Genomic DNA, 25,622 nt, shown 5'->3' with positions numbered 1-25,622 from the left:
TAATTCCAATTGTCACTCCCTTTTTCTGTATGTAAGACCTGAGTTAAGAGAAGTCCAGTCTTCTGGTCAAAATATTACTGCTTAAAAGTAGGGAAAAGCCCTATCCCTCGCTCTTCAACAAATTATTTGTCTCACACTGCCATACCCCTGCTGCACATTGAACTTCAGTCTCAGCTTAAAAAGGGAAGCAAAGTCCCAGTGTTCCTCTCCATATTTTGCAAGACAGTCTTCAATGAAAGAATTGGAGAAGTAACAGATATTATAAACACCTCCATTATAAGGCAGCTCAAGGACATTTCAATGATAATCACTCCAAATTATACTCCAGTCTTAACAAAATAAAAGCCATTTAAATTGCTTTAAATCATAATCAACTTGCAAAAAACCTCAAGCCCATAAAGACTTAAACAAATCCCTGACAGCTTGGAAAACAGTAAAACAGTGCTTTAAATACTACTGTTCCTTCACTGAACACACTAGCTTTGAAGGGTTTTAAACAATCCAAATATTTAGGTGTCCAGATACACACATGTAACAAAATAGGTTAGCAGCAACTGCTCTTAATCATCATCTTACATTTAACACATGGGAAATTATTTACTCCTTCTATCTGAATTTAGACATGTATCAGATGTATATACATAAAAATCTGAATTCAGCTAGAATATACAAACTAGACATTTAATCCAATTTTTTTCCAAAGTCAATGATTAGTCCTGCTAAGAAAGACTCTGGGATTTCTGAAGATATTTAAACAACAAAAACAATTACTAAGTTTATAATACAGTCTTCCCAAATATTTTAACTAATTTAGACACTGTGTCAAACTGACACTGAAAAAATTGTCCTTTCCTACTCTCCCAGCTTCAGAGATGAACTTTGACTAAAATACTCTGAATGTAGAAAATGCCTCATCAGGATTTGCTGCCAAACTGTTGCCAGAAATAAATTACTGTGTAAATTTTTCTGCATTAAAAAACCCCCCAAAAAATGGTATTTGAAGAAATGCAAAGATCAGCATCTTCTTTGTGGCAAACACTGAAAACAGCATGAATACATACTTAATTCACTCCATGATGCTAAGACACTTCTGCAGCTGAACTGACCCAGAAGATAAGGATGTTTCTCCCCAGCCAGTAGGTATAATTTGAAAAACAGAACTCTTTACACAGCAAAAATTAAGAACACTTTATATTCATCTGCTTTATATTAACAGTTCCTAGTAAATTTAAAGCATTATAAATTCTTAGCTCAAAACTTATGTAAAGGCTGATCTACCATTTTAAATTCAGCTTTACCTTTTAAATTTATTTATATTTAATTTTATTTATATTTACTTTAAAATAACACCCACCTATTTCCAAGCAGACGGTACTCCATACTGAACTGAACACTAGATGGCAGAGTGCCCCACTATTTAAAATTAGAGCTCTTACACTTTGTCCTTAGGAAAGGTCAAAGGTTGAAGATATAAGCCTCATGTACATCTATAGTGCTACTCACCTCATAATGAGTTTGTGAAATACTCTATATTTACCTTAATGAACAATTTGGTAACCTTCCTAATAAGTACGCTGTCAATTAAAACAGCCCAAAAATTACATAGTTGAGTTACTAGTAAAGAAATCTCAAATCAAGAAGTCTCCCAGTGAAATTTCTCTAATCCTATAATTTGAATTCTGAAGCGGAAAAATAAAATACTTCAGAGTGTTCATAAACAAATCACTGTAGGCTTAAGACAGAACAACAAGAAGTTACTTGTGGTTCTGTTCTGCTCATGAATTAAAGTTCATTTCCATTTTAGCTATCTATGAATATTGCCAGCAAAAAAGTATTTAGAAAAACATCAATCTAATATTAGTGAACTTGCTAAAGGAAGTCTATTTAAAAAACTTCTCATAGCAGTTGACAAACTGCTCCATGAGTTTGTATTTCATGAGTCACATACACTCATATATGTGCAGGAAAACAAAATGAAAGAAAAACCTTCTTGTTTCCAAAACCAGGTTCTGAATAAAACCCTTATCCTGAGAATCATTCATTTCGGTTAGTGTACAAAGTGACTGAAATATTAGAAATCAGAGACAGTAGAAGCAATTAGAAGCTATCAGGCTGTACAATATCCACTGGCCAGTAGAGCATTTTTCCTTTGCAGCACTTTTTCCAATGCTTGATCCAAGATGAATCAGCCAAAGACTGTATCAGATCTGAACACCTGAAATCAATTTTGTAACCCAGCATCTCTATCTATAAGTCCAGACTGGATATTGCATAACATCATTGCTCCAACAGGAATTACAGAACTGGATAAAAACAAGAGGTTTCTTGGACTATGATACACATGAAAAAAAATGGACTCCTCCATAATAGTCTCTTAGATTGAAAATTAATTTTAAAATTTAAAAAAAAAAGTCAAAAATACTCATGGTGACACTAATCTTTTCCTCTCCTCAATGTATTCACAAATCAATTATCACAATGACATGCCAAGGTAGAGAAGTAAAACTGAAATGGATAGGTAAAGTCATTTAGCTCCAAATAAATTTAAAGACCATGCCAGAACTGAGCATGAACTCATTTCTTTCCTGAATCCACTCCAGCATCCCAACTATCTGACTTATTTTTCTTCCAGGGATAATTATAAAATAAATTATAAAGTGGTAGATGTATGCATAGAAGAAATACAAAAGGTATGATCACATGGTATTACAGCTTAGAATTCTCCATCTACAGAGTGGGTTTCTCAAAAAAAATTTTATGTCAGACTTGTAATGTTCCTTCTCTTTTCTGGATTAAAGTAATCAGTTGTAAAACTTCTGAACAAGAGATAATTAATTTTTTCACAAGTCTCCCTTTTATAAAAGCACATCTCCCGGCTGTTGGCTGTGATTCTCCAGTCCTGACATTGTTCTATAAACCACTCAGCACATTAGACTTTAATGGATGTTGTATCATAAACTCTCCTGGGGAAGAGAAGGATCTGCTATATCCATATTTGGTTGGAATATCTGCTTTAATTCTCAGCTAAGAAACCAGGATGCCATGCATTTTGAAGAGAAGAAAAGCTTCATGCAATACATAGGAAAATCTGTTCTTACTGCAGTTAGCTCCTATGAAGACCAATCTGACCATAATACGTAGAAAGAACCTTACCCAGCATAGCTTCTTCAGTGCCAGGCAGCAGAGGATGGGATACCATGCTGCCATCCTGTACAGCTGCCAGTGTTGTCAAACATTTTCCATAGAGACTGTTGATCTTTGAAACAGAAAAGGTAGTGAACTGACTTTGACAGAATAGAAGATATTTCTTCCACATCTCTGGATTATTGGGATGTAAAAAAATTAGCTTCTGCCATTCTTTGATCACAGCTGGTGGTTCCCAGAATTCTGTGCACAGCTTCAGCCTAGCAAGTTTCAGATCAACATTACTTGGATTGCTTTCAATTGCCCTCTCTAAAATGGCCAGTTTCTTTTCCAAGATTAACTTGAGTGATTTTCTCCTTAATTCCTGCTCTCCCTTACTGGCATAAGGGCTAGGTCCTCTCATTAATTCATCCTAAAACAAAAAGAAACATCATTACAACCTTAGGAAGAATGATCACTAGAATCACAAGAATGCTGACATTTGTGAAGATGAGTTAACAGTTCATTCTTCACCAAGAAAAGATATACAGTTCTAAACAAACAAAATTACAATATAATGTTCATGTATTTATTACTTATAATAAGCAACAAGGTCCATTAGAATACATACCTGAAAGGAAATAAATTCCATCCAAGCATTAATATCTCTTGGATTTTCTCTAACTTTCTTGTTATATTCTTCCACTTTTGTCATTAGAATGGAGTTCAGGTTTATCCCAGGCTCTTGAATTGTTTGCTGTGTATTTACAGACTCATTGTCTGCACTCTTGCCTTTTCCTTGTAGCCACACTGTGGTTGACAGATCATAAATCCCAAGAGGATTTACTTCTGTTGTGTCAGAAGAATCATCAGTTTCCACTTGGGAAACTGGTATAAAAGCAGGTGGATCAGATGGAGAACTTTTACTACAAACAAGAATCCCATCTGTGTTCAGCATCTTCACATTGCTCTTTGTAAAGTAGCGCTCAGGTTGACTCCGTGCTTGCTTCCTTTTTGATGCAGAACTGTCCCAAGTTATGCACTGTTTCTTTGCATCTATGCCAAGACAGGACTCTCCTTTCCTTTTATACCTTGGAAGGGAAAACACAATTAAACATCTTCTAAAATACACATTAGAAAAGACAATTCCTTTTTGAAAGAAATTCTTTCATTCAAATTAACCCAAATAATGTATGCATAGACCTTCAAAAGTTTAAGAACCTGGTAAATTTCTGCTTAGGACTTCAACTTATCAATTTCTTCAGTGCCATCACCCTTTTACTATCATACTAAGCTTCCTCTGAGCAGAAGAAACCCTTTTTCCTTTCCATCATTTTAAGCCTGTAAACAAACCTGGAGGAAGGACAACAGACATTATTTAGGGTTCCTTAGATTAGATTATTTTAAACTGAAAATGAGACACCAGTTGTTCAGTCCAGTAATTTCCTTCTGCATCCCTAACCCTCTGTCCATTTTGCATGCCAAAAAGTGGAGAGGGGTGTGAAGAGAAAAAGAAAGGCCATGTTCATAAAGGCCACAATAATCCTATGGATTAAGACCAATAAAGACCATCTTCAAATATTACCAATAATGTCATTTCAGTGGCAAATCTAGTTACATGCAACACTAAAATAATACTTTTCATCTCAGAAAATAGCTGACAATCCAAAGGTGATAGAAAATTGAAACAAGTTGTAACCAGGCAATTTTATTGCAAAAGCATAAAATGCTACAAAAATATAACCCATAAATTCTCTCTCCTCCACAGATAATTATATACAGTATTATTGTATATACAGTAAACAATTTTCCTGAGAAAATCAAGAAGCGTACATACATAATGCATGAGCCAGCTGTAGGCTCCTTTGCATGGGCTTCTGTATTAATGTAAGGAAATGTTCACAGCACCAGTAACTCACTCAGGATATTGAATGTGCAATTTCATCTATACCAACTTGAAATGTAGCATTGCATAGGACAGACACATTTCAGTACAATGTCTGGGTGAAATCTGTTTGCTAAGAAAATACCTGTAGCTTTTCTTTTTTTTTACAACAGTATGAAACTATTCAAGTAAGTAAACCTCTTGACAAATCTAGTCTGAAATAATCAATACCTTCACTTCCCTTTCAGATGCAGAAACAGAACAATAGAGACCAAAAAGAGTACTTGTCCAAAAACAATCTGGGATTTCTGACCTCAAAAACATACCTTTGTATATGCCCCATGCTGCTACCTCCAGATGGCCCTGTAGTTTGCTACACAGAGAATGTTTTTAAAAACAATAAAAATCATGCACATTATACCCATTACTTCATGCCATCTTTTGCCTTTTAAAACATTTATCCAAGAATTATAGACTGGTTTGGGTTGGAAGGGGCCTTACAGATAATCTCATTCCAACCCCACCTTCCACTAGATCAGACTGCTCAAAGCTCCTTCCAGCTTGGCCTTGAACACTTCAGGGATAGGGCATCCACGTCTCTGAGCAGCCTATTCCAATGGCCCCCCACCCTCACAGTAAAGAATTTCTTCCTAATATTCAATCAAAACACATTCTTTTCAGTTTAAAACCATTTCCCCATGTCCCGTCACTACATGCCCTTATAAAAAGTCCCTCTCCATCTTTCTTGTGGGCTCCCTTCTGGTACAGGATGGAGCCTTGTCTTTTCCAGGCTGAACAACCCCAGTTCTCCCAGCCTTTACTGATAGGAGAGGTGTTCCAGGTCTCTGTAATCAATCCGGTGGCCCTTCTCTGGACACCCTCCAAAAGGCTGATGTCCTTCCTGTGCTGAGGACTCCAGAGCCGGATACAGCGCTTCAGGTGGGGTTTCACAGGGCAGAGTGGAGGGGCAGAATCCCCTCTTTGCTTGCTGGCCACACTGCTTTGGATGAAGCCCAGGATACAACTGGCTTTCTGGGCTGCCAGTGCATATTTCCAGCTCATCATCCACTTGCTCTCATCCACCAGCACCCCCAAGTCCTTCTTGCAGGGCTGCTCTGGATCTGTTCATCCCCCAGCCTGTGTTGATACGTGAGGTTGCCCTGACCCAGGTGCAGCACCTTGCCATTGTTAAATCTCATGAGGTCCCTTGCTGAGCTTGCCCAGGTCCCTCTGGATGTCATTCTGTCCTTCAGGAGCATTAACAGCACTACTCAGCTTAGTGTTGTGAAACTTACTGAGTGTGCACTTGATCCTGCTGTCCATGCCATTGATGAAGTACACATTAGGTAGCAGTACAGACCCCCTAGGGATATCACTTGCCACTGACACTGGCCCAATGCCAAGTCAAATTTTGAAATAAGCTACTCAGTTATCTTGTCTCATCTTCTATGTAAAAATGTTGCAGAGAGACTCAAGTAACTCTGTGATAGTTTGGATACCAATAGAGAACAGCATTCCATACCTTGCTATGTCCCCACGATACAAGGATTTGTAGGCCCAGTTTGCAGGGTCTGGTTTCTTGTCTATCCGGAAGGTGTCTGCTCTGGGGGCCTGGATATCATCAAGCCAAATAGAATGACTGCTGGTAACATTTGATGCTCTCTTACCTAGACTGCAGACAAGCAGAAGGAGGACAGTCAAGCATTTGTGCACATATTCAGCATTCACATAACCCAAGACACATTAAATTTCTGTAGTTCACTGTAATTTAACTTACTCAAAGTCATTGTACATGATCCACTCTTGCAAAGTCAGTCCCACACTTCGAAAAAACAATTAAAAATACCCTAATAATACCATTAAATCAATACACTGAAAGTCCTTGCACTTCCAAAAACTGAATTTATGATTATGAAAGGTAATAACCAGATTTAACCAATCAATTTAATCAATAGCTTGGCACGCTATAATCCAAAAGCCACATATTACTACTTTCAAGATTTACTCTTGTAAGATGTTACAATCAAGAAAAATAAGATAATCTGTAAGAAGATTGACTAGCTGTAATTATACCCATGCATTTGATAAAACAGTGTTATGGATTACAGTTATACAAATGAACTTAAGTGAAATTGCAACCTGCCTCTGAACTCTAGATAACTATGAATTTCCAATCTGAATTCATGGTACAATTATGTGAGTTTTAGAGTCTTGAAAAGTTTTGATAAGTTTTAAAGTCTTGAAAAGTTTTCTAAATTTTCACAACACTTTTCACATTCAGAGCAATTTTGTGGTTCAGGTTTCAAAACCACTCTTCTGAAAATTCTATATTCTCTCAGCATCAACAATTTATGGAAAGTAGTAAAAGAAAGACACCATGAAAGAACTTCAACACTTGGACAAAGCACTGGCTGTCTGGCCCAACCTAGCAAACAGCATATGAACCATGCCCAGGCACCCTTCCAGCACAGATGAGTGACGGGGCTGAGCAGAATGGGTTCAGCACCCAAGTATTTTTTACTGTCCTTCCTCACAGTCAAGGAAGCCTTAGCCACCAGCAGCCAATAAAAGTTCTCATAAAGGAGGAGCTACATCTGGCTAGAGGTATCAGACAGCATCTGCAGTACCTCTGCCACTCTTCCGCAGGGAAGCAATGCTACCTTGGCATAGACACATCCCACCAACCTGCGCTTTCAGCTGATTAATCCCCCTTGAGAAAAGTAGTAAACTGGGGGAAATTCACAGACTACCCAGACTACATCAATTGTAACAAAAATTCCTTAATGTCACCAAACCCTCACTCTACCCACAGGAGTAGCTGCAGTGTGGTGAATTAGAGCCAGAGCTGCTGATGCCAAAGAAAACACAGGAACCTGGGAATCAGAGAGAGGCAAAATGGCTGCTCAAACTAGCAAACGTGGTGAAAACCAGCAGAAGGTGACTCATTGCCAAGTGGATAGGGCCATCTTGAAATGTTAAAAACCCAGCAGCCTGAGGAAAGCACAGCTAGGTATGCCAAACCTGGATACTCGCTGCATTTACAGAACCTCTTTTGCTGCTCAAAGACCTTGATAGTCACTACATGCCTATTTTCTTGTTCCATAAAAAATGACAGCTCTACTAATTACACAGTACTTTAGAGCTCCTGGAATTAATGAAGAAGATTTAACAAAACAATTTCATTTGTTCAAATACTCATAGAGAAATATTACAAACGGGAAGGATGAAGCAAAATATATGGATACAAAAGATGTACTAAATAATTTAAAATTTTGTCTGCAATAAAATTTTTTAAATATTACATAAAATTTTGTCTTAAAGTGAAAAAAAAAGGAAATGTTGACTCTGTGAGGAGGAAGTTACATTACAAGGCAAACCCAGCCACAAACCAAGATTTTTGCACTAATTAAGAATGTTTAATGCAATTGCTGTCCAGACCCTCACAAAAGATCTGTGAAAGGAAACAAGATGCTTACAAAAACTGAACATAAGCCTCTACATGACTTTAGAAATTTATTTCATTACCAGCATACCATGCTTTGCTCTGTACAACAGCACTTCACTGAATATTTTAGTCACAGTTATTGATATGATTAAACAAGTGGTTCTAAATCTAGAACCACCTAGCTTTGAATGCATGTTTAGTCATACAAAGCTTAGATGATCAATCAATGGTAAGAATTTCAGCTGAAGAGACAAGCACAAGAACACAATGAATTTACATCTTGCATAGTGTTAATATTTACATACTTTGCTGCTGCTTCCTTTTCACTACTTTTGCCACTTCCTTTGTCCTTGATGTGCTTAGTGTCCACCTCTGATTCGCTGCTACTGGAATCCCCTTTGGTTTTCTTTTTTGTTTTCTTATTGTGGTGATGCTTTTTCTTCTTCTTTTTCCTTTTCTTACTTGTCTGTTTCAGACTCTCATCTGTATCACTCTCTTCTGACAACTCAGATCTTGAAGTCCTGCTTGTAAAAAAGTATACACATTTATATATACACCTATACACCTAGGCAGTAAAACTGTTATGGACTACCACCATAAGAAAGCTCAGAACATTTTATTCTTTACCTTTATTCACCCTGTATTTTTTTTTTGAGATGGTAGCAGTAAGATATACAGCAAAAGTGATCTAAATCTACATTAAATCACAACTATATTTTTCAGCTGCTGGAATTACTGACAGCCAGTCTTAATGTTTTAATTGTCAAGGCATTTTGATGTGTGATCTGTACAAATAGCCATCTGTTAATGTTGCCAAATTAAAGAAGATGATCGACATGATAAAATTTCCTAACTTTGCTAAACAACTTAAGTCATGCTAAAAGACTGAGAAATCTTTCACTGTGACCTGCAAAAGAAGAGTCTGAATTTTTTTCCCTGTTTTTTGACTTATATAAGAAGTATCAAAACCACACTTTTAAAATCACTTCCAGATTAAAAAAATCAAATCTACCAACCAAGAAACAGTTTTTGATGACTACTGAACTAATGTTATCATATAATACAGCATAATGTAATAAATAACACTATGTACAACAGACAACTGAGTTATTGAGAGATCACACAAAGGACACAGTTTTGGCAAAACACATGTATATTACTGTGCATACCACAAAAACTCCCACACTTAATCAAATGAATAATGAAGGTCTTCTCTAACCCTTAATTAAAGCACAAGCTCTTTTAAAACTTTTTTTTTTCTGTAGTCTTTCAATGAAAGAAAGGAGTGACGACTCTCATTATTCCTAATAGGTCAATAAAAGAAAATATTGTATTTCAGAAATAAGGCATCTCAAGCAACAGCCCTGACACAATTTTTTTAGGGACACTAAGGAAAAAGAAACCAAAGAAGAACCATCAGCAGACCTTTAAAACTAACATGCAAACCAAACCAAACCAAACAAAGCATATGCCCTCAAAACCACCAACCAGACTGGAGCAATTAGTTTTTATTGAACTGAGACGAAACCAATTAGTTTTTATTAAATCAAGAACCCAAGTAGTAGGCAAAACAACCCCCAAACAACAAACACCCAAACATTTTTCTGCACGCTGATTTTTGACAAAGTCCTTTTCAAAGATAAAATTAATATGGTGGGTTTATTATGTCATTCTATCTGATGGTAACTTGCAAAATCCTTAGCTTTATGACATTAAAGTCCTAAAAAGATTTGAAGAAACATAGCAGAATATATGATTGATAAACAAAACACTGATTGCATTTCAAACACACAATGTATGCAAATGCAAGACTAAGTACGGAAAAAGATGTGCTTAGGTGTGCTTGGTATTATGAAGATATTCTCTATCATGACCACCAACAATCATCATAGACAAGGGAGCTTGTATCAAATTAAAAGAGACTAAGGTTTTGAACTTGACAACTACAACCTGACTGCATTCACTATTGAGTGCTAGTTACAGTGTAGATAAGCCAAGTATAGCAGCCAGTCCAGTGAACACATTAAAACCTGTTCTTCAGCAAACATGGCTGCTTAAAACTCATTTCTGTAAAAGGATATAATCACCCACTTCAGCTGACCAGCATGTTCTACAGCCACACTCAACTTGATACATACAGTATTTCATTATTTCACATCAGCAATTGTTTTTCAAAAAGTAAAAAACTCAACTGTGAAATGGCTGATTTCTCTGATTTCCATAGAGAAATCATAAAGATGATGCTCAATCTTTACATTATTTCAGGGGTCACTTTAGACATTCAAAAGCTAATGAAGAGTGATGGTTGCACACTTCTCTCTCCATTCCAAAATAACAATCATTTAAATGCAGCTCTGAGAAAAAGAAAATGGGAATGTAATTGCATACATACAATTTCTCATTATTTTAAGTTAAAAGACATGGAAGCATTATTCACTCTTTTACACATGACTCAGTTCAGGTATTTTTAAATACTGAACAATAGAATGAAAAGCAGCTTTTAGCTTCTGAATTTGGTCTCATATAACAAAAGATAAGCAGGACAAAAGAAAGAGGCTATTTCACAAGACATTGAAGTACACTCTACCTTATTAGTGGCGATTTTTCAGGAATGAGATTGGCAACTTCTGCAGTGCGCTGGTGCAGTAAGAGTGCATCTTCTGCAGAGAAGCTTGGGTTACTAAGCCAGTCTAACTCTGTAGGTAAAAAAAAGTGTGAGATCAGTACAAATTAGCTTGCTGTGCTTTTTAAAGTTGGTCACTTTTCATTTTTTTTTAAATCTAGTCAGCAGAAAGTTAAATTCACAGTAAATGTCACTAAGTCATGTGCAATAACTGAGCAAATTGGCAAGCATTCAAAGAAATTTTCATTTAGCTCATACTGAAAGCAGATTCCATGTTTAATACACAGCTCTATACATAAAAAAGAATCTATCCAACATTAATTTTTATGATTTAAAGGTTCTAACTTTATATATTTATAGACTGTATAAATGTGTTATATATGTATAAGATAATCTACTGTATCATAATATAGTTACTACTATATATCAATTATATATTTATCTCTATATACAATATAGAACAGAAATAGTTACATATTTTAAAAATGAAATTTAAAAATTACTGAAAAGCATAATTAAACAAAAGGTATATTTAATGAATGAGATAAAGCTTATACAAACTAACAAAAGCGTACTTTACGGACTGTGGGGAAAATATTCTTAACACAATTTTATTGATAGGCACATCCATTACTGATAAGAATACTCAAGTGCTTTATACATGGCCAAAACATGGCACTGGATTCTCAGTTCTCTAACCACTGAAATATGATTAGACCTTTCAACAGTGTGACAGAAAGCTATTTGAAGCTAATTTGGATACACTAGTCAGCGTTAAGCATTCTGCATCTAAGTCAGCAGATAAGATCAGACATAGAATGTGGAAGGGAAACTTTTTGTCACAATTTTACTGATATTACAAGTTTTATGATGATTTTCACAGGGTTTTCATATCTAGAATTCCTTTAAGCATGTGAATTTTCTTAGCTATTAAACAATAAAAGTTATTTTGTGTAAATACAGAACTTAACAGCAGTCCCTCCTGTGCCACACTGACAGACATAACATAAGGAACAAATTTGGTCTCCCCGCCTCTCCTCCATGCTTTTTACAATCACTTTTGCCTCAGTGTTCTTCCTGTCACACTCTTGTCTTTGTGCTCTTGACTACACTAACCTCCACTCCTTAAACAGCAAGAACTCTTTGTCTGTTAAGCCATATACCTCTCCTCCTTTTAAAGTATTTCTTTCAGAAACAGAATTTTGGTATGAAAAGCTTTCTTCTGTATCCTGTCCCTGAGCTGTTGTCCACAAAAGGATTTAATGCAGAGTAGGCTGCAAAACAGTTTGTTAACCTAAGTTCAACAAATCAAGAAATACATAAAATAAAGCAAAGCTACAGTTTGTGTTCCCCAGGAGTCCACCCCCATTACAAAAGGCCCCATGAGGAGTGATCACCCCCCTGGCTCCTAAGCCTCCATCTCTGTGCATGGCAGAATCCACAATTCATGGCATTGTCAAGACCAAAACACACTTCCCATGACCAGCCCAACCAATATGCTGCAGAACACCATCATGCACCATTGCCCAGCCTGTTCCTGTGGCTAGGTTCTACCTGAGCAGGTACGATCAAACTGCATCTTTAATGCACTGAAGAATCACTCTGTGAGAATCAAGCCCTGTGGCACAGTCAATACACCTCTGTGGCTACAGCAGGTAAGTTCAGAATACTGCAAGTACAGTATCTCCAAGTACAGTATCTTCTGAAGAATTTAACCAAACTGACCTAATACTCAGAAAGAAATAAGCAATTTTTGCCATTATGCAACATACAAGTTCAAACTGCTTGTAAATAATCTCAAGTGAATCAGTTAGCTGGATGCAAGGACTACAAACATCACAATGGATTCCAAACTTTAAAACAATATCTCTTCACCTGTTAGGCTTTTTTCTTGTGGAATGTCTAAGAAGTTTACCATTTTTGCAGAGCAGATATAATATGCATGTACTTGTTACATGTTTATGAGCACAACAGCAGCAGCAATCCAATTACATTCTCTTCATACCCTCTCAAGCAAAAAGAAAAACTAAGAATTTACAGTGTATGTCTACAGAGACAATTTTTAAGAGTTACCTGAAGCATTTTATTGCCTCTCAGGATCTTGAAATTCTGCTTTCAGCAAAATTCACTGCATCATCTGACCTACAGCATAGTTCAGACTGCAAATAATGCTGCGCATCATGCTTACTAATGTCAGCAGGGTTACTTACCACCACTGCTCTCTTCATGGCTACAGATAAATTTGCAATTTATCTTCCACCAAACACTAATTAAGCTTGACAACATAATTGTATCGAAGCATACAGAAAATTGCAGCACTCAAGAGGCTGCTGCAACTCAGCAATTGGGCAGCATAAGAAGCATAAGCACCGCTTCGGTGTCTGTTTCAGACAGCACTTCCACTTTAGAAATGGTTTAGGGAAGTTTTTAAAAGTGTGAGACAGAGTGGTTGGCTGCATGAAACATGACCAACATATATATATATTATTACTTCAACTTTTACAATAAAGCTATGAAGCACTTCTAAATGTCTGCTAAAAGCACCTTAGTTTTACACAACATTAAAATCAAAATACTCTGGGATCTCTGTATTATGATGAACTTTGGCTTCACATCAGGTCTGAGTAGAGAACCATCTATCAGAGAGACAGATGCCTGTCAAGTTCTCAAGTTCTCATAAGCTGAGTGTGTGAAATTTGATATACACCACCATAAATGTGGTTCTGAGTTAATATTTAATTTTTACAACTCACATTAAAATGTCGTTGTCAACAACAAAGTACAATATTTATTAAAACATAAACCAAACAAATTATGTTCCAGTTTTGTCAATAATTCTCACACAAAAAGCTTCCAGTATACCAAAATTTAAGTCATGAGCAGTGCTGACACCTGAAATATGGATCCAAAAGTCAATCTTACACCTTTTTCTGTATAATCTGATCTTCCAGACAGGTGGCCTGAAGAGACATAGGCTACCGTAACAAAGTTAAAGGCTAAATTCCTTAAGTTTTAAAATATAACCTAAGTCTTATTACTAGAGAATTTTAATGTATCTCTGCCTGACAGAACAGCTCCTCTATTCCTAAAAGCTGTAGTTTGAGATCTTGTTATGTCCACCACTCCCTATGCTAAATGTCGTTACCAGAAACGATCCCAAACGCAGCTACTCTGCTCTGTACTGGCAGAGTGAATACCAGCCACTGTCATGCCATCAGGGGTAATGCAGAACTGGCTAGAACAAGAAGAAGCTAATGCACCATACCGACTGGACCAAACACACAGGAAATTTAGCCTAGGTAAATAAGTCTTTGGTTTACCTTTGCTATGGTGTCTAGGGAATGGGAAGATTTAAGGGTGGTAGAACCTGACAAGCAAAAGGAAGGGTTAGCTCAAATCCTGTTCAGTAGAATTAATAAACATAATGCCCACTTCACTGCCTGGCACTACACCAGGAAGTGTTATTTACCTTAATATTATTATTTATTTTATTAAAAGTATTACGTTCCAGACATCAACCACCACAGTCAATGTGATACAATGAATCATAATTTCACTTGTAACCCTCCAAAAAAGTCATTTACAACTATGATTTGGGTCAATAAACAAGGAATTAAAAAACACTTTTCAAGATATTCATTTGGCTAGTGGGGAAAAAAGAAAAAAAAAAAAAAAAAAACCAAACAAAACCAAAACCAACGACAAACCAAGAGCCGCCGTGCCGCGCTCCGCAGCCTCCGGGGGCGATGGTTACGGCGCGATGGGCCCGAGCCCGGCGGCGGCACCGCCCCCGCCGCCGCCACACGGCGGGGCCAAACACGGCCGGAGCGGGGCGGGCGGCCTGTGCCGAGGGCCGCTGGACAGCTGTTAAGGGAAAGGCGGTTCTCCCAGCACTTTACCTCTCGTGGAGCCCTCGGAGCTGCCCGCGGGGGGCTCCCCGGGCTGGGCGGCCCCGGCGAAGGCCGGGAACAGCGCCATGTCTCGCCCGCCGCCGCCCCCCGCCCGAGCTGCCGGCGGCAAGATGGCGCCGCGGCGCAGAGCGCGCTGGGAGCGGTAGTTCTTCCGCCCGGCCCCAAGATGGCGGCTGGGGGAAGGAAGGCTGGGCTCTGGGATCGCGGCTGGCCCGCGCCTTTCTGTGGGCCTCCGCCTGTCGTGCGGGACTGGATCAAGGAACTGCTGCGGAAAGAGGCGGGATGCAGTTTCCAGAGCCAGCCCGTCCATCCCACCGGCCCCATCCCTCATGAAGCTCTCCGGGACGGAACACTCGAGCCATGTGTCCGGAGTCTGGAATGCTGGGCTGTGTAAAAGATGATGCTGTGGGAGGCCAGGCCTTTCTGCTGGTAATCAGTGACCCTGGGGTCACCCTGTGACCCGACTACCCTGGCAGCCTGTCCCAGCACCCTCAGCGAGGGCACGGGAACAAACACCCTCCTGCGGCCGGGCCCTCCGCAGCCTCCTGAGCCGGCAGCCCCCGGCATGTCTGGTCGCATCCATGAGCCTGCCCTCCACAAAGGAACTGGAAAAATAATTTTTTATGCTTTTCTCTTTGTGCTTTCTTGGACAGGGTGTTCCGCTTCTTAATTATGTATTGTCCGAAACAGTATTTCGTTTTTTTCTCTCTAGCCAATGCTGGATTCTTGCATTGTGAGGAAAAAATAAGCACCCTATTCACTTTTTCTGCAAAATTTATACCCTGTTAGTATACTTCAGCATTCTTCTTCGACTGAAAAGTTTGCGTATTTGCTTTAGAAGCCACTCCATAATAGTCTCCTTGTTTAGTTCTTCTAATTCTTACTAATACTAATGCATGACCAGAATTTCATGTAATGATTAAGGTGTACAGTGAGTTTAGGGATTATATGGAATTATGAGGACTGGTTTGTTTTGTGCTCCTTTTCCAAAGCCTTCTGTTCATTCTGTTTGGCTTTTGTCTTCTCCTGAACTCCAGTACCTGTCAAGAGACCATTTGTATACACACTACTTCATATCTACCAAACTCATTGACTGGTCATTTTATAATTCATCTTTTAAATACTTCAGTGACCTTTCTCAGTCATATTTCCAGTTGATTGCTATGAATACCTTTGCACCAACTGCACACTTTGTCAACTCTACGGTCACTGCATTTGCAGCCTTTTTTTAGATGTTGATGACTTCATCCTTTAGAAAACTCTAAAACTATTTCTTAATCCCCGTTTCCTACCTTTAGTTTATTGTTAGTTCATAAAATGCTATTCATCAATGGGAGATAAGTATGAAAGTACAGAGAGAAGAGGATTCAGAACACAGCAGTGATCATGGACACTGATGGAAGTCATCAAATGAGTGGGGCCTGATTGCCAACTTGGAAAGTTTGGCTTTAAGTGAACACTCACCTACTGATGTGGAGCCACATTTTTGTTCAGGTATATTATCATCTATGAAGTTTTGTAGTAAAACTTTAGAATGTAGAAAATATAGTATGTAATATATAGAACAATGTATCCATCTAGAACTCATACAGAAGATAGGGAAGACATCTAAAAGAAGCACATTACCAATTTTGAAGAGAGAATTAAAAAATAATTACCTTGCCACATGCACATTTTAGCCTTTATCCTGAGAACAGAAAACCTATGTAATTTTGCAACCTGCAGTTGTCTTTCTGTCTGCCTGGCATAATTACAAACCTTCTCAGGGTGAAGAGTAGAGAATTTCTGGATAAATCCAAAAAGATTAAACTTCCTATACATATCCAGACCCATACAATTTTATCCATTTTCTTTTTGCAAAGAAAAGTGGTGAGGGATTTTAGCTCTTAAAAAAGGCAAACCAAATCAACCAACAAACAAAAAACCCCACCTCACATCCACCCTTATTTTTAGCCTATTTTTATATTTTGTACCCTGTAGTTCTGTCACCTTTCTTTTCAAAATACCACAGGAATAGATCCTCCTGTAAGAAAAATGCATTTGACATACTTCTTTTATTCTCAAACCAAAACAAGTGTTACATGATATTTTGTCAGAAAACATTCAATTTACTGCATAATTTTGAGGTGACTTTGTGGCTTCATTGTGCAGCCACAGGTGAAGCTTCCGGTTACTGTAATGAGGTGGGTTTTTTGGTGCCTTGGGATCATACGATCAGATGTTAATTTGGAGGAGGAGTCATATTCCTAATGAACCTTTCAAAATGCAGCCTATGAAAGAGCATGCTTAAATAGCCAGTATTTTAAAAATAAATAAGCTCAACAGTCAGGATTTTCCATTTTCTATTGCATTTAGCAATTCTGCATTTTCCTTGGATTTAATGATTTCTCATTAGGCTTTTCCCCAAAATAAAGTTGATTTTTGCATTTATCTCTAGTCTCTAACCTTTTGTGGACATATCTCTGGAAGGGACGGTCTGTGCCACTGAGTTCAGCCTTCTCTGCAGAAAACCTCACCACACAGGTGTGTTCATATATTCAATTTTGAAATTTGTTGGGCTTTTCTACCCACAACTCCTGTAGAGAGACAGGTCCAGAACCACAATGTTCCAATGCTTAGAAACATCCTGACTTCCTTCTTAATTACATTTATGTTTATATTCATCTGTTTCTGGGCCAGCAATTTCCTATGGCTTAAAATAGTTCTCTGCTTCATGAGGGTGCTAACCTGGATGTAATCTATGCACAGACAGCAATCATATGCCACTCAGCCTTTCTGCCATTAAGCAATTTAAAAATTTTCAGTGCTCAGACCACTGAATTTTTTGCACTTTTCTCAGTTCATATTCTGAACTAGAATTGTACACAGTATTCAAGACACAGTGGTATTTGTCAGTCTCTACTGGAAATATTCTACAGCCCTGCATTTAGCATACAGTTGGCTGAATCATACTAGTGGCTCATAATGACCATAATGAATAATTATAATTGGGCATTTCCAAGCAATTGCTTCCATTATATGAATTCCCCCTATTATACCAGAAAATCTTGTTATTAATCCCTAAGGACATTGCCTTCTGTATTAAATTCAACTTTACTTCCATAGATCACCTGTTTTATAGGATTGAAATTTTTGATATGGCTCATTGTGAGCAATGCCTCTGTTTTTGCCATCAGCAAGTTTAATTAGCACATTCTTATTTTTGTGTCATTGTCTTTGTTAAATAATATTGGCCAAATGTTGGTATAAGGAGCCCCAACTGAACTCCCTCTTTGGTCACATAGTCCCCTTTCCAGCACAGACCTATTCTCATGCCTCTTTTAGCCACTTCTTTATTTATTTCTTGTGCTATTTCCCATTTCACCTAATAATCTCACAAGTGCAACATTGTCAAATGCTTTACTGAGATAAAAATTAATTTTATCTAACAGGTTTCCATCATAAAAATTCTGCTGCCATTAAAATACACTCATGGTCTATCTTTGGTAAACTTGAACTGCATTTTATCCCATCTTCCATTTATTTCCATACTGTTCGTTAATTTCAAGCTTTATTTTAAAGCTTTGTGTGTTGTTGTAGACTAACAATAATTGCAAATATAGCAAATTTAAGTTTATAAAATAAAAGTGAAGCTTGTTATATAGCACCACCACAATACCACAGGTGGATTAAAATCTCTACCACAAGCCATAAAACTTCATTCCCTAGTATTTTCACTAGTCAGTAATGCTCCCCACCCCTTTGAATAAGTTGAGCTCTCCTAGTTTAGCTTCCATCCCACAGTTCCTTTCACGTTATGTATATTCTCTTCTGGCTTTGACTTTCTTTTCTACATCTTTGTCTGTTCTGAAAGCTGCAAAATTACTCATTAGGCTGAGGCATGCAACTAGATTATACAAAACCTTTAGGGCTTCCCCTTCTTTACCTGCTGGTTGCAATTTGCTGCCTATATTGCTAAATAGTCTTTTACCTTTTGTTTCAGTCTTCTGCAAGATCTAGCTCTGAGTTAGGTTTGGCAAATCTAACTTGAGTCTGCACCTCCAAGACTCCAAATCACAGCTTTCTTGATTAATTCAGTTCCCTTCTCCATTCTATACAGAGCATTTCCTTGTTTTTTCCCTGACTGTGAAGGTAGTTACTCATCCCTCTTTCATACTTGGAATGTAAATTCCAGACATTTTTTGCATCTGTGTTAGATACATTCCAGATTTCTTAAATGTTTAAGCCTGTGATTTATTACCTCAATTACTATATGTAATTTATCAATATTTATTCTTATAGTATTAAAAAAGCTCTGTAAAATTTTGTCAAAACAGTTTTGTTTATTTTTCCATTTCATTTGGATTTTTCAGCCAGGTGGGGATGGAGAGAGGACTCTTCTGTTTTTACTTTAAACACAACCAGTTTTCCCTCCATATCCCCATCTTTACTACCTACATAAATTAGTCTAAAATAGCATCAGTTTGTGCCCAGGAAAAAAAACAAAAAAAAACCCCAAAAAAAAAAAACCAAAAAAATTTTTGTCACTTGCACAAGTACCTGAGCTGTAGTGGCATTAGTAGCCCACATTTTTCACTGTACAACTGCATTTTTTAATCTGTCTTCATCCTTGTCAGAAATCTTCCTGATCCCCCTGTTTTGCCAGCAACTGAGCTGAGATGCCTACAGATTTTCCTTTCTCCAATCTCCATTTGTACTGCAAAATTACATTAATTCAGCTGCTAATGAGACTGTAAACTTTCCTCAGTTTTCTAGAAAAATTCAATTTGTAAATAATATCACCTGGATATCTGTTATTGGTATTGAAAAGTTTATTACCAGACAATTTGTATAATGCTTGAGTTGTATGCAATGTCACCTCTTTGCCACAATGCTGATTGCTGTCACTAGACAACTGATATGACAGGCATTGAAGCTAGTTGATAAATACACTGTTTAAAAAAATCTACAATATAATGACCTGAAATCCTGCTGTCCTCAACTATTACACTCCTTTCAGCACACTGAAGATAATTAAGCCTATAAAAAACCCAACCTAATATACCTAAATTATGGATGCCATCACTAAGTCATACTACTGTATTAACTGGGACTAATCAATTATATATTTATTAAAATTTAATCCTCTATCTTACTAGCAGTGAAAGTCCTATCATACAGACTGCAGTTATTCTGCTGATGTGCTGTTCCTTTTGACCCTAAAAGCATCAGTATGCTGCACAACTTTGAAAAGAGGAGAATGCATAGGTAAGCTCTAGAACAGCAATTGGAAATTTAATTTTCATGTAGAGAAGAAAGAACATTAATTTTATTTTTATGGTTCTTCCTCAAAGAACCATAGGTATGTCCTCAGAGGTATGTCTGTCCTTTTTTCATGCACTTCTTTTTCACCTTACCTGTCCCTTAGTGTTTTGCTACAGCCATTAATTTGCATAAAAGCAGTTCTTTTGGCTCAGAAGGCTGGAACCAGTTGTACATTCATTAAATGTATTAGGAGGAAAAGTAAGGATGATGGCAGTTCAAAACTAGTTCTTAGAGCAAGATTAAGAATAGCCTAAGCCAAAATAATTTGAATGCCCATACACCTGCATCAGAGTAAGAGTGAAAATATATATACAATTTTATATTCTGTAGTTTATTTTATACACATATACAGGACTGGAGCAGTTTGAAATTTACAAATTCCCAAGAAAATTGAGTACTTCAAAAATCTGTTAGTCTGTACCACAAATATGAATATGCTCAACTTTATCAATATGTTTGCAACCATCTTCATTACCATGTGAGCAGGAGGTTGGACTAGAAGATATTCTGAAGACTCTTCCAAGCTGACTCATGCTATTATCCTGTATGAATTCTCTCTATAGAATTCTCTCTCTTCACAACCACTATTCCGCACCCAGACATGCACAAAACCAGATGACAACCCTTTTTCCAAGAGCTCGTAGCACAGATCTGTCTCCCATACGTATTTATTCCCATTTTGGTACCCAAAATCAGGGTGATCATGACCACACATGACCATCTGCTCACAAATGGCCAGGAATATATTGTTCCTTTTCTTTTCCCAGACACTCAGTATTGTACACCAACCATTTATCTCACTGTCTATCCCAAATACTCCTTCTTCCCTTATAAAATGTTAGATTCTTTTTAAATTCCCCACAGATTCTTCATTACTTTCTCTCAGATCATAAATTTTGTTCAAAGCTGTTGGGCTTTCATGAACCCTGAGTTCATTTTCTCAACTGCAGCCATTATCTGAAATACTTTCTACCCATCTGACTTTATCAGTTTTTTTGGACAAAGGACTTCTCACCTATTTTTATGACTTCACTTTATTTACATGAAGTGTCATGTAAATATGGACAACTTCCAAGATGCTCCAATGACAGTTTCTTATTTCAAACACTTTGCTTTGATAAACAATTCTTGTCTACTCATTTCATTATTATCCACATTAAATATGAGCTCTTCTTTCTATAATTTAGCCCAGCAACCAGGTTACCATTCTGAACTAGAAATCACATATATTAAAAAAAATATTAAAAAATCCATATAGAAGTAAATAGGAAACCAGATAACAATTTACACAATTAATGATTAAGAAATTACTGTTAGTATTCATCAATATATCTAGAACAACTTCATTAATGTATAGCTAATCATGGTAGAAAATCTTGTGCTGAGAGCAATGTAATGCTGCAGCTGGATTTCCTAGGAATCACAGCCATTGATTCTCGATATTTAGGGCTGCTCAGAGTCCTAAAATCCAAAAAACACTTAAATGGCATTTTACCAACTCTGCTGTCAAAAGGTTATCAGTGAGTTTTACAATTAAGTACTTCTGAGCTAAGCACATTGCTGTTTTAATGAAGAAAGTACATCATATGCTTAAATCAAAAACTTCTGGCACCTTCACACTGAAAGGGGAGGCTGCATTCCACCCCAAACTATGTTATGACCCTTGGCAGAAGCACACAGTAGCCTCATGTGAACTGTGGAATCTCTAAACACTGTCACAGCAGCCTTCATTTAGGAAGAGCTACATAAAGCAGGCTCTGCTAGGTTCATCCAAGTTCATTTATAGAACACTGCACTTTCAGTTTGTGGATTGGTATCCCATATTTGTTAGCAGAATATCAGGAACGCTATACTAGAAAGGAAAGACACTCCAATGTTTTCATTATAGAAATTCTTGAACAGACACAATGGTTAATGGAGGCCCTGTACTAGAGTACCACTACAGAAATATGAACCCTAAAGACTTTAAGACTTTGTCTGTAAAGTTATCCTATTTTAAAATGCTAAGATCAGGATTTTTCTTTGGCTGCTGGAAGTAACTACTTTCTGTGGCAAGCACATCCTTCTTTCTTTCAGGATTTTTCATAGAGCAGCACAGAGGAAAGAAAGAGAAAACAATTCCTATTTCTGCTCCTTGTTTTTCTCATATGGAATGCGTTTGGAGAATTGTTTACCTGGGGTGATTGCTTGATTGGATTCTGGTGAGGATTGTTTGAGCCTGGTGGCCAATCGGATCCACCTGTGTCTGGACTCTCGCAAACAGGGTCACGAGCTGTGCATTAGTTAGATATGGTAGTTAGAAAAAGTAGCTTTGTAGTTTTGGTATCGCCTTTAAATAGTATATAAATGTATTATAGTATAGTTATAATAAAGAAATCATTCAACCTTCTGAACTAGAGTCAAATATCATCATTTCTTCCCACCAGGCTTGCCTGCATTTACAATACTTTCTATTGCTATTCAGTAAATAACTATTTCCAAAAGATAAATTGTTAGGACTAGCAGTCACAGATGAGCCCAGAGAGAAGGACGTTCAGATAATCAGCACAGTGAGTTAGTGAGTTGTCAGAAACATAGATAAGATGGGGAGAGGTGCTTGGAGAGAATAAGGAGGAAAGCAGAAAGAGAGGCCAGAGTTAGAAAATGCCAATAATGTTAATTAATAGCTGTAGCCAAACAGAGTTTTCTCTTGATAGAATTTGTTCTTCTCAAATCAAAAGAAATAGAGTATTTTCATGTGTTGTTTTTCCCCATTACTCAGGGATCCTCCCTGGGGTTGCCAGCTGTGTTTTGATAGTCAGATTGAGTGGGAGATTTCTCCAGCAGCAGATTCTGAGAACTTTTTTTCCCATCAAGGAAAGAGCTTGACAGTCATCAGTTCCGTTGCTTGTCAAAAGAGAATCTGTTTGCTCCTTGTCAAAGTGCCTGCTCTGCATTTATTATCTTTGTTTGGATTTCGTTTCTTTGTGCAGTTATGTTTTCTGCACACAAGGATTCTCACCCTCTCAACAAAAAGCGCAGTTAGACCCATCAGATGGCACTCCTAGAAGGGATTTCTGAAGCCTGATGATCATCAGTCTCCCTCCACCCTGTACATTTCCCCCCCCCCCACCAAGCAGGGTGGCGTGACAGAGGCAGCTCCAAGGACAAGTCATTTATTTCTCTGCAATGTCTGGCCCCGCCACACCCGGCTGTGGGACAGAGGGCCCCTGCAGCAGCTTTATTTGTAGCCTTTCCTTCGCTGAAGTCGACGACAAAGATGACTGGCAAATCCAAGGCTCTATTGCTTCTTGCTTCCAACAAGCCATGAAGTGCACGTTGGTACAGAGCTCAGTGAAACAATCGAGTTTTTCAGACAGTACTGTGTGTGATTGTTAATTCTGTAACCCTGCAGTTTTCTAAGTGGTGGTTCAGTACTAAACTGAAGACAATCCTGTTTTCATCTGCTGAAATCAAATAATTATATTTATTGATGGCATTCCTAAATTATTCTATTTGCAAGGGAGAAAAAGCCTTCTCCCAAATCTCCAACTACCTACCATATTTTTTTTTTTATTATTTCACCCTCTCAAAACATGTTTGGTCATCATGAAAGCATTGTTTTATTTGAGATTACTCCTAATTTGCAATGGTATCGTTAATAAAATTAGTGAAATTACAGAAATACAGCTGAACTGTGGCTACAATTTCATGATAAAAAATGGCAGTAGTAGCTTGAAACCTTCTTAATACCCCTGTGCCCCTCAGCTGTGCCAACAAAATTGCTTACAGGGCTTCTTAACTAAGGTTCATTAAAAAGTTGCCAGCACTAAGTCAAGGAACTGACTGGAGTCTAAAAAGAATTATTGATTGTGATAATCACTAGCACATTCAGTTGCTAGCACAACTGAATGGCTGGCATGCCACAGACAGAAGAGGGAACAGGAGCAGGGAAGCAGGAATACCTCATGCTGACAGTGGTGCCTGGACAGCAGCAAAAAACAGCCTGTGCAAGATCAAAACTGAGAGCAGGATTGTAACGCCCATTGCGCCAATTCTCAATTATCTATGATTATTTTATCTTCATCTCAGATTATCTGTGCCACAAATGTAAAACCAACCACCCTGCCTCCAACAGAGGTATTAGCTGAAGCCCGTGACTGTACAAACATCTCTTGCGAGACTGTGCCTGCCTTGGGAACAATGCATGCACCTTCCTGCAGAGCCAGAGATCATAAATTCTGTCAAACCAAAGTGGCCTCTGTGAAAAAGCAGCTAAAGTTTTTCCTCACCGTGTTCCCAGAACCAGGAGTGACAGACAGCATGCTGCAGTCACACCACATTGCTTCCCCTCAGGAGCAGCTCAAACCCAGCTGGGCTTCAGGCCAGCTGTAGGCGCCTTCATGTGGAAATGATCCCCAGCAAGCAGGATCATGGGAGGCCTTTTAGGTCAGGTGAACACGATACACATACACGGATCCGGTTTGGATATCTGACCCAACACTCTCCTACAGACAACTGGGGAGATAGCACTGAAACATCAACAGCAAGAATCCTGGCCAGTTTCTGGAGGAAAGTATGGGAAGAATGAAAAGGCCAAAATGTCACAGGTGACACCACCAGTGAGGTATTTACACTATAAAGTATTACTTGCATAAGAAAATGGGAAACATTACAATTAGGAGGAGTAGGGTGTTGACACGCATTCCATCTTTGGGTCAGCTCCAGCCCAGTTGAGCTGCATGACCCTAAGGATTCAGCTGAAGTTCTTGATTGTTTGTTACAGTGCTAACACTGTTTACAAGCACAGTTGTTTCCTACAAACTATGATCACCTCTCAGTGTGGAAGTATGTTTTAGTTCTGGATAGCATTTTTGTAGCTGATTATTCTATTTGTATTGCACCATGAAAGTGCTTACCATTTTGGATTATTTTGAAAGAACATAGTTTCCCATAGAAAAGCAAGCCAACTTACAAGTGAGGACAAGTAATTTTACTTTAATCACTATTGTAGTTTGCCTTTAATGAATGATCAAAAATTCACAACTAATTATTTTCATACTTTGCATATATTCAGATAAAGTGCACAACCCCATAAAAACAAGTTAGCTTCAGGACTTACAGTTCTGTGTGTCTTGGCTGCCCTGTATAAGCAATACCAAACAAACCCAAACAAGCTGTTGGCCTGTTCCCATGTTACAATCCTGTGGAATATTATATTCTCTAGAAGTATCAATTCCTTTTAGCCCCCAGAGTTACTCAGATTTCTACATCTTTAAGGGTGTTTCCATTAGGAAAAGAAATTAATGAAATCTGATATGATCCTTGATTTTAGTAATAATGGATATTACA

At 37.8% G+C, this 25,622-nt stretch overlaps 1 protein-coding gene and 1 long non-coding RNA gene across 2 annotated transcripts in view; one reads left to right on the top strand and one right to left on the bottom strand.

Moving 5' to 3' along the window:
* NRDE2 (NRDE-2, necessary for RNA interference, domain containing) overlaps positions 1-15,134 on the bottom strand; it is a 28,159-nt gene extending 13,025 nt beyond the window's left edge. Inside the window, exons 1-6 of the mRNA XM_068192622.1 lie at positions 14,976-15,134; positions 11,041-11,149; positions 8,759-8,977; positions 6,531-6,680; positions 3,755-4,214; positions 3,154-3,556 (exon numbers count right to left, since the gene is read on the bottom strand). Of these exons, the coding sequence (XP_068048723.1) occupies positions 3,154-3,556; positions 3,755-4,214; positions 6,531-6,680; positions 8,759-8,977; positions 11,041-11,149; positions 14,976-15,054 (1,420 nt within the window). The 5' untranslated portion in view covers positions 15,055-15,134. The remainder of the gene's footprint in view (positions 1-3,153; positions 3,557-3,754; positions 4,215-6,530; positions 6,681-8,758; positions 8,978-11,040; positions 11,150-14,975) is intronic.
* A 31-nt stretch (positions 15,135-15,165) lies between these two features.
* Positions 15,166-21,416, top strand: LOC137475390 (uncharacterized). The gene is made up of 2 exons (XR_010999859.1): positions 15,166-16,481; positions 20,148-21,416. It is a non-coding gene; the product is annotated as an uncharacterized lncRNA (long non-coding RNA).
* Positions 21,417-25,622: the final 4,206 nt, after the last annotated feature.

The sequence above is a fragment of the Anomalospiza imberbis genome, chromosome 6 (genome assembly GCF_031753505.1).
Source record: "Anomalospiza imberbis isolate Cuckoo-Finch-1a 21T00152 chromosome 6, ASM3175350v1, whole genome shotgun sequence".
Classification (NCBI taxonomy): Eukaryota; Metazoa; Chordata; class Aves; order Passeriformes; family Viduidae; genus Anomalospiza; species Anomalospiza imberbis.
Note: the sequence above shows the minus strand (reverse complement) of the source record. Positions and strands in the feature narration are given on the sequence as shown.